Source organism: Canis lupus, chromosome 9 (genome assembly GCF_003254725.2).
Source record: "Canis lupus dingo isolate Sandy chromosome 9, ASM325472v2, whole genome shotgun sequence".
In the NCBI taxonomy this organism is placed as follows: Eukaryota; Metazoa; Chordata; class Mammalia; order Carnivora; family Canidae; genus Canis; species Canis lupus.
In genome coordinates, this window is record NC_064251.1 from 59193462 (window position 1) to 59206276 (window position 12815).

General features: G+C 41.9%; 1 protein-coding gene across 7 annotated transcripts in view; it reads left to right on the forward strand.

Moving 5' to 3' along the window:
* SCAI (suppressor of cancer cell invasion) overlaps positions 1-12815 on the forward strand; it is a 165203-nt gene continuing 152388 nt past the window's right edge. For 5 of the 7 annotated variants that reach the window (XR_007413292.1, XR_003146899.3, XR_003146898.3 and 2 more), the window contains exons 1-2: positions 1-180; positions 829-873. Coding sequence is in view for 2 of the 7 variants with exons in the window: in XM_025475126.3 (XP_025330911.1) it covers positions 128-180; positions 829-873 (98 nt within the window). In the remaining 5 variants the exon portion in view is untranslated. Of the gene's footprint in view, positions 181-642; positions 734-828; positions 874-12815 lie in introns of those variants that run through there. The other 2 variants (XM_025475128.3, XM_025475127.3) reach the window with 2 other exon arrangements.

Consider the following 12815-nt stretch of genomic DNA (forward strand, 5'->3'; position numbering starts at 1 on the left):
GCGGCATGTCAGGCAGAGGCGCGAGGCCCTCCTCCCGCCTCTCCGCCTACTCCAGCCTCCGCCGCCTCAGCTTCCCGAGCGAGCCCTGCGGCCGCCGGAGCAGCTCCCGCGGCGGAGCCGGAGCCGGATGGTCAGAGGAGCCCGGCAGCCCCAGCAGCCGCGGAGTCGCCTGGCCCCCAGGTGGGGCGGGGGTGGGGGCGCGGGGAGGGCGCGGGGAGCGGGCCCGGGGCAGCGGCTTGGGGCCGCGGAGGGGCGGGGGGTTCAGGCTGGGGGGGCCGCGGGGGACGTCCAGGGGCGGGGGAGCGGGCTGGGCGGCGATCGCATCCCCGGGGCCGGAGGAGGGGGGTGTGTGAGGCTGGGGGCGCCGGCGGTGAGGCTGGGGGCGCGGGGCCGGGAGGGGCAGGGCGTGCGCGCCCGTGGACGGGCCGTGGAATGCGGGGGGCGCGGGGCCTGGAGGGGCGGGGCTCGGCCGGGGCCGCGCGCCCGGGAGGGGGTGGGCGCGGGAGAGGAGAGGCCCGAGGGGCTCGCGGGGGTGACGAGGCAAACAATGAGTAGGTGGGGGGGGGTTTTGGGGAGCGGGGCTGTGACGAATGGGAGCCGAGGCTGGAGTGAGGGACTGGGCGGGGGGGAGCAGGGTTTGGGCGAAGAAGACCCCGGGGGAACCGCGAGTCCGGGGATCGCCTGGTCTCCTGGTCTCCGTAATAGGGGAAGCGGAGCCTAAGGCGTTTGTAAGGTCAGGGATGAGCTTGGCGAGCCTGTGGTCCTCGAGGGGGCCGGGAGGGGCGTTCCTGTGTGTTACTTTTAGTTACCATCTTCTTTGGTTTGTAGACTGACTGGCACAGTGGAGAAACCACCTCGAAAACGGAAAAGCAGGTAAGGCAAAATGCGTCCCTGTTTTGCTTCATGCTTTTCCCTTTGCTCGCTCACATCCGTGCCGTACTGCACCGTTGCACAGTCCAGAGATGAAGTTTTTTCTTTGGCTCCTTTTGTACCGACTATAGAACTACGTGCAGGATCCTTCTTTTGAGGAGTTCACAGTACGACCTGTATCATCTGCGTGTGTGTGTGTGTGTGTGTGTGTGTGTCTGTGACATTATATGGGAAACAGACGTGGGTAATTGAGAAATCCTAGTTTTTTTTACTTGCGCTCTAATTTCAACTTCTCCACTAGCTCTGTTTAAAAAGCTGGTGTTTGTGGGGGGGGGGGGGCACCTAACTGGCTCATTTGGTGGAGTGTGACTCTCTCGATCTCAGGGTTGTGAGTTCGAGCCCCACGTTGAGTGTAGAGGTATTTAAAAATGAAATCTTAAAAAAAAAAAAAAAAAAAAGGAGGGACGCCTAGGTGGCTCAGGGGTTGAGCATCTGCATCTGCCTTCACACAGGTGGTGATCCTGGGGTCCCCGGATGGAGTCTCGCAGTGAGCCCCCCATGGGGAGCCTGCGTCTCCCTCCTGTCTGTGTCTCTGCCTCTCTCTCTGTGTCTCTCATGAATAAATAAATAAAATCCTAAGAAAAAAACCCAACTAAACGAATGTTTGGGGCATCTGGCTGGCTTACTTGGTAGAGCGTGCGACTCTTGATCTCAGGCTGGTGGGTTGGATCCCTGCCCTGGGCATAGAACGTACTTTAAAAAGCAAAATATATTCAAAAGGTAATGTTTATTGAACATCTACTAAGTACCAAGTACTATGTGCAGGTGCTTTATATGTATTATCTTTTGTAATCTCGAAGCACCCCAGGGAAGCATGTACTGTTACCATTATTATGCAGAAGAGAGAACTGAGGCACAGAGAGGCCAAGATCGGGGCCTTTGATAAATAATAGAACTCCTATCTGAATTCAGGCAATCTGACTCCAGAGCTTAGGCTCTTACCCATTATATTATAATGACTCTGATAAATATACAATTGAAAATATATTTTCTTACTACTTTTTCTTTTTTCATCATACGTAGTACATAGAGTCTAATAAACAAATCATGGGGAAATAGAAACAGAGGGCTGAAGTAGTCTGCAAACAAGTGAATTATTACTTGAGTGATAAAGAAGAGCATATATCTATCCCACAAACATTTTTGTGTGCATTCTGCATGTTAGACACTATATAGTAATTCTTTGTGGTCATGAGATTTCTTTTTCACAGATGTAGGCAGTGGTCTAGAGAGAAATTACATCCTTACTGGATGTGACCAGTAGGACCACTGTCGTAGTTGGTACTTGGTAAGTTACTGATGTGAGTAGGCAGACTGCCTCACCAGTAAGTAGATAGAAAATGCTGATGACGCAAGTCAAAGTTTCTTTGTCACTCTGGGTTGTACTGTTCTTTTTTTTTTTTTTTTTTTTTTTTTAAAGATTTCATTTATTTATTCATGAGAGACACAGAGAAAGAGGGGGCAGAGACACAGGCAGAGGGAGAAGCAGGCTCCATGCAGGGAGCCTGACGTGGGACTCGATCCCGGGTCTCCAGGATCACGCCCTGGGCGGAAGGCAGCGCCAAACTGCTGAGCCCTCCTGGGCTGCCCATGTACTGTTGAATATAGTAACCATATATGGCCATAAAGTGCTTGAAATGTGACTGGCATGGCTGAGGAACTGAACTTTATTAATTGTATTTAAGTTAAATTCAAAAACTGATACTTACTGGGAAATGTTCAGATATGTTTGGAAAAATTGGCATATATGAATCTACTTTTTCATCTGTAAGTTTTATGAACTCTATATATAGATCAAATATTTCTGGTGAAAATTTAATGTCCAAAACAAGATGTGCTTTAAGTAAAAAAAAAAAAAAATCAGATTTCCAGTTAGTATACAAAAAGAGTGTAAAACTTCTTATTACTAATTTTCCTATTGATTATAAAATGAAATCATATTTTAGATCTATTGGATTAAATAAAAGTATTACTAAAGTTATTTTAACTGTTTTTCCTTTTTACTTTTCTAACATGACTATTCAGAAATTAAACATTATATATGTGGCTTACATTACATTTTTTTTTGGACAGATTTTAACTCTCATTAACTCACTGCCAGTCTCTTGCTGTGGCCTCCTGACTTCATTCTCTACCTCAAATCTGTAATTCATTCATCATGCTGTGCAAGTTGATCTTGTAATTCTCTTGCTTAAATCTTTCCATGGTTCCCCATTGCTTATTGAACATAATTCAGACTTGTTAGCCTAATGATAAAAAGAGGCTGCTTTTGGAGTGTCTAGGTGAGTCAGTTGCTTGAGCATCAACTTTTGATTTCAGGTCGGTTCCTGTGGAATCAAGCCCCTGCATTGGGCTCTGTGCTGAGCATGGAGCTTCTTGGAATTCTCTTTCTCTTTCTCCTTCTGCCCCTTCTCTCTCTCTCTCTCTCTCTCTCTCTCTCTCTCTCTCACCATACTCTCCCTCCCTCCCCCAGGAGATTGCCTTTATTTCATTCACTTCTGCCTGTCTTCCCACTTCCCAGCCACAGTTTAATACTGTGGCCCTGGAAATTCTCAATAATGGACCTATTTAAATGTCCAGTATTAAATGATTTAACTTTCTGGTGAATCCTGCGCAATGAATTAATTGCTGAATGTAACTCTATGTTCTGTTTGCCATTCCTAGAACTTATGTTCTCTCTTTGCTTTGGATTTTTGCACATGATTTCTCTTTCTCTCTGGAATACTTTCTCCTTGTTCCTTGGCAAGCTCCTTCCTTTGAGATTCTTAGCTCAAATGTCACATCCTGTGTGTGGACTTTCCCACTCTCTCCTTCACCTTATTTGCTCCCATGATAGCTTGTACATACACCTAGGTATAGTGGTTTAGACTGTCTTTGAATCCGAACTCTGTCAAATACAAGCTGTGAGATCATATGTAAGTTAATAAACCTCCTTGAACCTCCATTCCCTCAGCTGTACATGGAAATAATAACAGTTCAACCCTGGGGTGCCTGGCTGGCTCAGTTAGTAGATCATACAACTGTTGATCTCAGGGTTATGAGTTCAAGCCCATGTTGGGTGTAGGGCTTACCTAAAAAAATTTTTTTAAGGGGGCACCTGGGTGACTCAGCGGTTGAGCATCTGTCTTTGGCTCAGGTCATGATTCTGCGATCCTGGGATGGAGTCCTGTATCAGGCTCCCGGCAAGAGCCTGCTTTCTCCCTCTGCCTATGTCTCTGCCTCTCTCTCTGTGTCTCTCATGAATAAATAAAATTTTTTTTTTTTTAGAAGAAAGGACAAATTTTATGTTAATAAAGCAACCATCAAGTACTGTTTATTTCCCTCCTCTTTTCTAAAGGATTAAAAAATAAGTTACTAAGGTAAAGAAGAAATGAGAGAAGAATAATAAACCAGTGGCAAAGTTAATATATAGATTAGAAAATACTGTATAGTTACTAAAGATGGGTTCCATATTTGGCTCTGAATTTCCTCAAATAAAACAAAGAAGAAAATAAAGCTCAGCTTCTAGATTCATGTGTTCATAAAATCAAACATATGTTGTTTAAGAGAAGCATACTTTTTTTTTGATTGGTAGATCTGAGAGAAACTTTTCTTACTGGTCTTCATGGTGGGGACACTGGTTTTGTGGAGGAGGAGATCTCTATAATAATCATAGTAGTGAGTTTTTAATCATTGCTTCTTATAATGCTTCTCAGTCAAGTTTCATGTAATGCCAGTAAACATTCTCCAAAGGGGCAAATCAGTGTGTAAGTATACGGCTCATTGTTGGCTTGGTTTGGTTCAGAGATAACCAGGGGTGAATAAGTTGGAGGGATTCTGTTTATTCCCAGCATCTAGCCTAGTCCCTGGCACTTCTTAGAAAACAGTTGGTTGAATTATTGAATACAGGCACTCTTAATCTTAAGGACTTCTCTATGAATGTTATTTCTTTTTTTTTAATGAAAAAAAGTTTTTTTGTTGTCTTTTTTAAAAAAAAAATTAATTAATTTATAATAATCTTCATACCCACTATGGGGCTCGAATTTATAATCTCGAGATTAAGAGTCATGTGCTCTTCTCACTGAGCCAGCCAGGCACCCCTAAAACTATTTTCTTAATAATACTAAGGCTTTACTTGCCTTTTTTTTTTTTTTTTTTTTTTTTTTTTTTTTTTAAATTTTTTTTATTTATTTATGATAGTCACAGAGAGAGAGAGAGAGAGGCAGAGACACAGGCAGAGGGAGAAACAGGCTCCATGCACCGGAAGCCCGACGTGGGATTCGATCCCGGGTCTCCAGGATCGCGCCCTGGGCCAAAGGCAGGCGCCAAACCGCTGCGCCACCCAGGGATCCCCTTTACTTGCCTTTTAATTATTCGCTCTCATTCACAGTGGAATTTTCTGAGGCTACAGTTGAGAATGATTTCATTTCTGCTCTGATGGCTAATGGAATGTGTGTTTCTGTATTACTGTGTTTAAAATTTTTGCTCTACAATCTAATATAAATATCGATGGATATACCCACAGAGATAGTTTTTTAAAAAAATATTGTATTTATTTATTCACAAGACACACAGAGAGGCAGAGAAAAGGCAGAGGGAAAAGCAGGCTCCCTCTGGGGAGCGTAAGGCATGATTGGATCCCAGGACCCTGGAATCACGCCCTGAGCTGAAGGCAGATGCTCAACCGCTCAGCCACCCAGGTGCCCCACAAAGATAGTTTTCAAAGGCTGTCAAGGGGCTCCTGCAACCAAAAAGTTTGGGAGCTGTATGAGAGAATATTTCGTAAGAAAGATTAAATATTCCTTCACTCTCAATTCTTTTTTTTGAGAAATTTGTATTATATTTATTTTTTTAATAATAAATTTATTTTTTATTGGTGTTCAATTTACCAACATACAGAATAACACCCAGTGCTCATCCCATCAAGTGCCCCCCTCAGTGCCCGTCACCCATTCACCCCCACCCCCCGCCCTCCTCCCCTTCCACCACCCCTAGTTCGTTTCCCAGAGTTAGCAGTCTTTATGTTCTGTCTCCCTTTCTAATATTTCCCACACATTTCCTCTCCCTTCCCTTCTATTCCCTTTCACTGTTATTTATATTCCCCAAATGAATGAGAACATACACTGTTTGTCCTTCTCTGATTGACTCACTTCACTCAGCATAATACCCTCCAGTTCCATTCACGTCGAAGCAAATGGTGGGTATTTGTTATTTCTAATGGCTGAGTAATATTCCATTGTATATATAAACCACATATTCTTTATCCATTTATCTTTCGATGGACACCGAGGCTCCTTCCACAGCTTGGCTATTGTGGACATTGCTGCTAGAAACATCGGGGTGCAGGTGTCTCGGCGTTTCATTGCATCTGAATCTTTGGGGTAAATCCCCAGCAGTGCAATTGCTGGGTCGTAGGGCAGGTCTATTTTTAACTCTTTGAGGAACCTCCACACAGTTTTCCAGAGTGGCTGTACCAGTTCACATTCCCACCAACAGTGCAAGAGGGTTCTCCTTTCTCCACATCCTCTCCAACATTTGTGGTTTCCTGCCTTGTTAATTTTCCCCATTCTCACTGGTGTGAGGTGGGATCTCATTGTGGTTTTGATTTGTATTTCCCTGATGGCAAGTGATGCGGAGCATTTTCTCATGTGCTTCTTGGCCATGTCTGTGTCTTCCTCTGTGAGATTTCTGCTCATGTCTTTTGCCCATTTCATGATTGGATTGTTTGTTTCTTGGGTGTTGAGTTTAAGAAGTTCTTTATAGATCTTGGAAACTAGCCCTTTATCTGATACGTCATTTGCAAATATCTTCTCCCATTCTGTCGGTTGTCTTTGAGTTTTGTTGACTGTATCCTTTGCTGTGCAAAAGCTTCTTATCTTGATGAAGTCCCAATAGTTCATTTTTGCTTTTGTTTCTTTTGCCTTCATGAATGTATCTTGCAAGAAGTTACTGTGGCCGAGTTCAAAAAGGGTGTTGCCTGTGTTCTCCTCTAGGATTTTGATGGAATCTTGTCTCACATTTAGATCTTTCATCCATTTTGAGTTTATCTTTGTGTATGGTGAAAGAGAGTGGTCTAGTTTCATTCTTCCGCATGTGGATGTCCAATTTTCCCAGCACCATTTATTGAAGAGACTGTCTTTCTTCCAATGGATAGTCTTTCCTCCTTTATCGAATATTAGTTGACCATAAAGTTGAGGGTCCACTTCTGGGTTCTCTATTCTGTTCCATTGATCTATGTGTCTGTTTTTGTGCCAGTACCACACTGTCTTGATGACCACAGCTTTGTAGTACAACTTGAAATCTGGCATTGTGATGCCCCCAGATACGGTTTTCTTTTTTAAAATTCCCCTGGCTATTCGGGGTCTTTTCTGATTCTACACAAATCTTAAAATAACTTGTTCTAACTCTGTGAAGAAAGTCCATGTTATTTTGATAGGGATTGCATTAAACGTGTAAATTGCCCTGGGTAACATTGACATTTTCACAATATTAATTCTGCCAATCCATGAGCATGGAATATTTTTCCATCTCTTTGTGTCTTCCTCAATTTCTTTCAGAAGTGTTCTGTAGTTTTTAGGGTATAGATCCTTTACCTCTTTGGTTAGGTTTATTCCTAGGTATCTTATGCTTTTGGGTGCAATTGTAAATGGGATTGACTCCTTAATTTCCCTTTCTTCAGTCTCATTGTTAGTGTATAGAAATGCTACTGACTTCTGGGCATTGGTTTTGTATCCTGCCACGCTACCGAATTGCTGTATGAGTTCTAGCAATCTTGGGGTGGAGGCTTTTGGGTTTTCTATGTAGAGTATCATGTCATCGGCAACATCGGCAAAGAGGGAGAGTTTGACTTCTTCTTTGCCAATTTGAATGCCTTTAATGTCTTTTTGTTGTCTGATTGCTGAGGCTAGGACTTCCAGTACTATGTTGAATAGCAGTGGTGAGAGTGGACATCCCTGTCTTGTTCCTGATCTTAGGGGAAAGGCCCCAGTGCTGCCCCATTGAGAATGATATTTGCTGTTGTCTTTTCAGAGATGGCTTTTAAGATGTTGAGGAATGTTCCCTCTATCCCTACACTCTGAAGAGTTTTGATCAGGAATGGGTGCTCTATTTTGTCAAATGCTTTCTCTGCATCTAATGAGAGGATCATATGGTTCTTGGTTTTTCTCTTGCTGATATGATGAATCACATTGATTGTTTTACGAGTGTCGAACCAGCCTTGTGTCCCGGGGGTAAATCCTACTTGGTCATGGTGAATAATTTTCTTAATGTACTGTTGGATCCTATTGGCTAGTATCTTGTTGAGAATTTTTGCATCCATGTTCATCAGGGATATTGGTCTGTACACTCTCAATTCTTGATGGATGCTCCTGTATCAGTAGGTCCCTAGGTCCCTCCTTGAGGCGCCTTTCCTTCCTTTGGGTGTTTATGCTTAAAGGTCCAGAATTGCTGCCATTGGGAGTCTCCAGCATGGGCTTCCTGAATATTATTTCTTGTAATCAAGTTTTAATAAACATCAGGCAGCAATGAGTTTAGGCTTATATCTCAGTCAGGAATCATGAGAGCAGGGGATCCCTGGGTGGCTCAGTGGTTTAGCACCTGCCTTTGGCTCAGGGTGTGCGATCCTGGAGTCCCGGGATCGAGTCCCACGTCGGGCTCCCTGTATGGAGCCTGCTTCTCCCTCTGCCTGTGTCTCTGCCTCTCTCTCCCCCTATGTCTATCATGAATAAATAAATAGAATCTTTAAAAAAAAAAGAATCATGAGAGCATGTATTTTGCATGTCTGATTAGGTCAGATCCTGATCAAGTCAGGATTTAGGCCTGTATGAACAGCCAGTATACATCTTGAAAGAGGTCCATGATTTTCCTCAGAAAACAGTTCTGGAATTGCTAAAAATAGAAACCAAAATGACCGGTTAAAGCCCTAAAGATAGATTCTAGAGAAGGGATGTAATGATCATAGCCAGAAATTTTTATAGCTGTTATTATCAGTTGCATACTATAGCCATAACAATTCTCAAAATCAGTGGAATGACTTTCTGATGAATACTTCAAGATTAATTAATTGTTGTATTTGGCCTTAAGCATTCCTTTGAGTTGGCCTGCTGTGTAGAGTTGTTGACTGTTGTACTATATATCCTATTAAAGTTTGGAAAATGGTTGCCAAAAGTATCATTTTTATTTTAGTATAGTTGCTGTTAAATTATTCTTTTTGATAGACGTCAGTTAGTGGTGGGGTTTTTTTCCTTAAGCTTTTATTTAAATTCCAGTTGGTTAACATATAGTGAATTTAGTGATTCAACACTTACATACAATATCTGGTGGTCATCACAACAAGGGTCCTTCCTAATCCCTATCACCTACTTTCTTAAAAAGATTTTATTTATTTATTTATTCATGAGAGACACAGAGAAAGAGGCAGAGACATAGGCAAAGGGTGAGAGAGAAAACCGGTTACTTGCAGGGAGCCTAATGTGGGACTTGATCCTGGACCCTGTGATCATGCCGCCCTGAGCTGAAGACATGCTCAACCACTGAGCCACCCAGGTGTCCCCCCATCACCTAATGAACTCAACCCTTCTCCATTCCCCCCAACCCAGTTATCTTAAGTACATACCAAGCTATAATTATGTTTAAGAAGAACTAAAGTCATTTGAGATAAGCATTTTATACACTACTGTTAATAATTCTTCATGTATTTTTTTTTTTTTTTGCCTCACTAAAGCTTTTCTTTCTTTATCTTAGTATATCTTTGGTCCTATCATTGAGTGGGTGTTCAGTAAAACTATAGTGAACCAGTAATGAATTGGTAGCAAGAGGGACATAGTGTAGGATGGGGCTTCAGTGGCCCAGAATACTGTGACACTATTTAAGGACCCTGATAAACTGTACTAGACTGAAAAGAGTTTTAAGATTAGGAAATTTGATCTCTATGTGATTTTGGAAAATTCTGAAGACTTCAACATGTCTGCTTAATAATGTTTGGGTCATTGGGACACCTGGGTGGCTTGGCAGTTGAGTGCCTGCCTTTAGCCAAGGGTGTGATCTTGGAGGCCCAGGATCGAGTCCCACATAGGGCTCCCTGCATGGAGCCTGCTTCTCTCTCTGCCTGTGTCTCTGCCTCTCTCTCTGTGTCTCTCATGAATAAATAAATAAAATATTTTTTAAAAATAATAATGTTTGGGTTATGAGTTAGAGCTTCTTCTTGGAACCTGTCCGGAACAAGACCCATTTGTTTGGCTAGGATTCATATTGAGTAAAGCTTTAGTGTATGATTTGGGGGCTTTTCTTAGTGATGTGTTTAAAGCAAAGAGCATTTTGGTGGTATATGTACTTTGAATTACATTTGAATTATTTTTTTTAAGATTTTATTTATTTATTCATGAGAGAGAGAGAGAGAGAGAGAGAGGGAGAGAGGCAGAGATACAGGCAGAGGGAGAAGCAAGCTCCACACCAGGAGCCCAACGCGGGACTCGATCCCGGGACTCCAGGATCACGCCCTGGGCCAAAGGCAGGTGCTGAACCGCTGAGCCACCCAGGGACCGCCCCCCCCCCTCTTTTTTAAAAAGACATTTGAATTCTAAAAACATTTAAATGCTCACTAGTCCAGGATACTAGGGATATAGACATGAGTAAGATTTGGGCCTTGCTGGGATAAAACTCATGTGGTAATGGAGAAGGCAGACCCAAATAATGGGACAGTATAATGACTCTGTATGTATACAAAGGGTTTATAGTAATTCTGCATACTGATAGTGAGGGCACTTTCCCCAGACATTTCATCTAGGCCCTGAAGGTCTTTAGGTTACTTTGGTGGTATTGTGACTGTTGAAATGCCAGAGCAGGCCCCGGGTGGAATGACTAACATTGAGGTCTTACGTGAGCAGAATTCAGGACCTGAACCAGGGCAGTGTCAGGTGTGGAAAGAAAGATGTTTGTTTGTTTGTTTATTTATTTATTTAATTCATTTTTTATTTTTTTAGAAAGTTGTTTTTAATAGTTTGGGCTATGGTGTCAGTTTTTAGGGATTAAGCTGTGGTTTTCAAAAAGGGGCCGTTTTGTCTTCCAGGGACATTTGGCAATGTCAGGAGACATTCTTGGTTGTAACAACTAAGGGCATCTAGTGGGTGAAGTTACAAATAAATGCTGCTAAACACCCTATAGTGTGTAGAATGGCCTCCCACACCAAAGAGTTATTTAGCTCAAATTGTCAGCGATGCTGAAGTCGAGAAATCCTGGACTGGAGTTGAATCCCAGCTCTTTCAAATACTAGCTCTGGGCTCTAGAACAAAGTATGAATTTAATCTCTAAACCTGTTTGCCCTTTTGCAAAGTGCAAGTATTGACAGTACTTCTGTTGTAGGACTGTTCCTCTCCTCTGAAAGCATATAACTGTATGAGTGCAGAGATTTTTGTCTGTCTAAAAAATAGATTCATTGAAGTAATGAATGTAAAGTACATAATAACAGTTACCTGACATGTATTAAATATTTAATAAATGATACCTGTGACTGTTGTTAGTTTAAATATTTTTATTTTGCCTTTTCTTCTAGCCTTTTAAAAAACATGTTGATTGAGGTTATTAATGTAAAAAAAAGTGCACCAATTTTAAGTATGCAATTTGATGAGTTTTGACAAAAATGTATATGGTTGTGTAACCACTGACTGTAATCATGATATTGAACATCACCGTTGCTGCCCTCCTTACCCCACATTTGTTCATGTTGCTTTGCAGTCATGATTCTAGGAGCCACTGGTCTCTTTTCTCTATAATGATAGCTTTGTTTTTTCTAGAATCTCATAAGGAAATCATTCATTAGATAGTTTTTTGTGTCTAGTTTCTTCCGGTTGGCATAATGCTGTTGAGATTCATCTGTGTTCTTTTTCATAACTATAGTTAATTTCTTACTGCTGAGGAGCATTCCATTGTATGATTTTGCCACAATTTGTTTATGCATTCACTGGTTGACAGACATTTGGCTTGTTTCTAGCTTTTAGCTAATATGAATACATCTGTTAATGAACATTTGAATTAAGTCTTTGGACAGATATGTTTTCATTTCTCTTGAGTAGATGCCTATGAATGGAATTGCTGGGTCTTATGGTAAGTGTATGTTTAACTTTTTAAGAAATTGCTGGACTGTTTTCCAAAGTGGCTGTACCATTTTGCATTCCTGCTGGCAATGTTTGGGATTCACGTGCTCCATATCCTCACCAATATTTGGTATTGCCATTCTTTTTCTTTTAAATAGCTTTATCAAGGTATAGTGGCATACATGAGCCACACACATTTAAAATGTACAGTTTGGTAAGTTTTGACACATGTTTATACTCTTAAAACCATTACCATTGTTTACCATTCTAGGGATATCTAGTGATATATATCATTTTTCTAAAGATTTTATTTATTTATTCATGAGAGACACATAGAGAGAGGCAGAGGCATAGGTAGAGGGAGAAGCAGGTTTCCTGTGGGGAACCTGATGCAGGACTTGATCCCGGGACCCTGGGATCACCATCTGAGGCAAAGGCACATGCTCAACCACTGAGCCACCCTAGGTGTTCCTATATCGTTATGTTTTTAATTTGTCTTTCCCTAATGATTGATCATGTTGAGTATCTTTTCTTTTTTTTTTTTTAAAGATTTATTTATTTATTTATTCATTCATTCATTCATTCATTCATTCATTCATGAGAGAAACAGAAACAGAGGCAGAGATACAAGCAGAGGGAGAAGCAGGCTCCATGCAGGCAGCCCTATGTGGAACTCAATCCTGGGACTCCAGGATCACACCCTGGGCCAAAGGCAGACGCTCAATTGCTAAGCCACCCAAGCGTCCCATGTTGAGTATCTTTTAATGTATTTATTTGCCATTCATAAAACTTCTTTTGTGAATTTTCTTTTCAAAT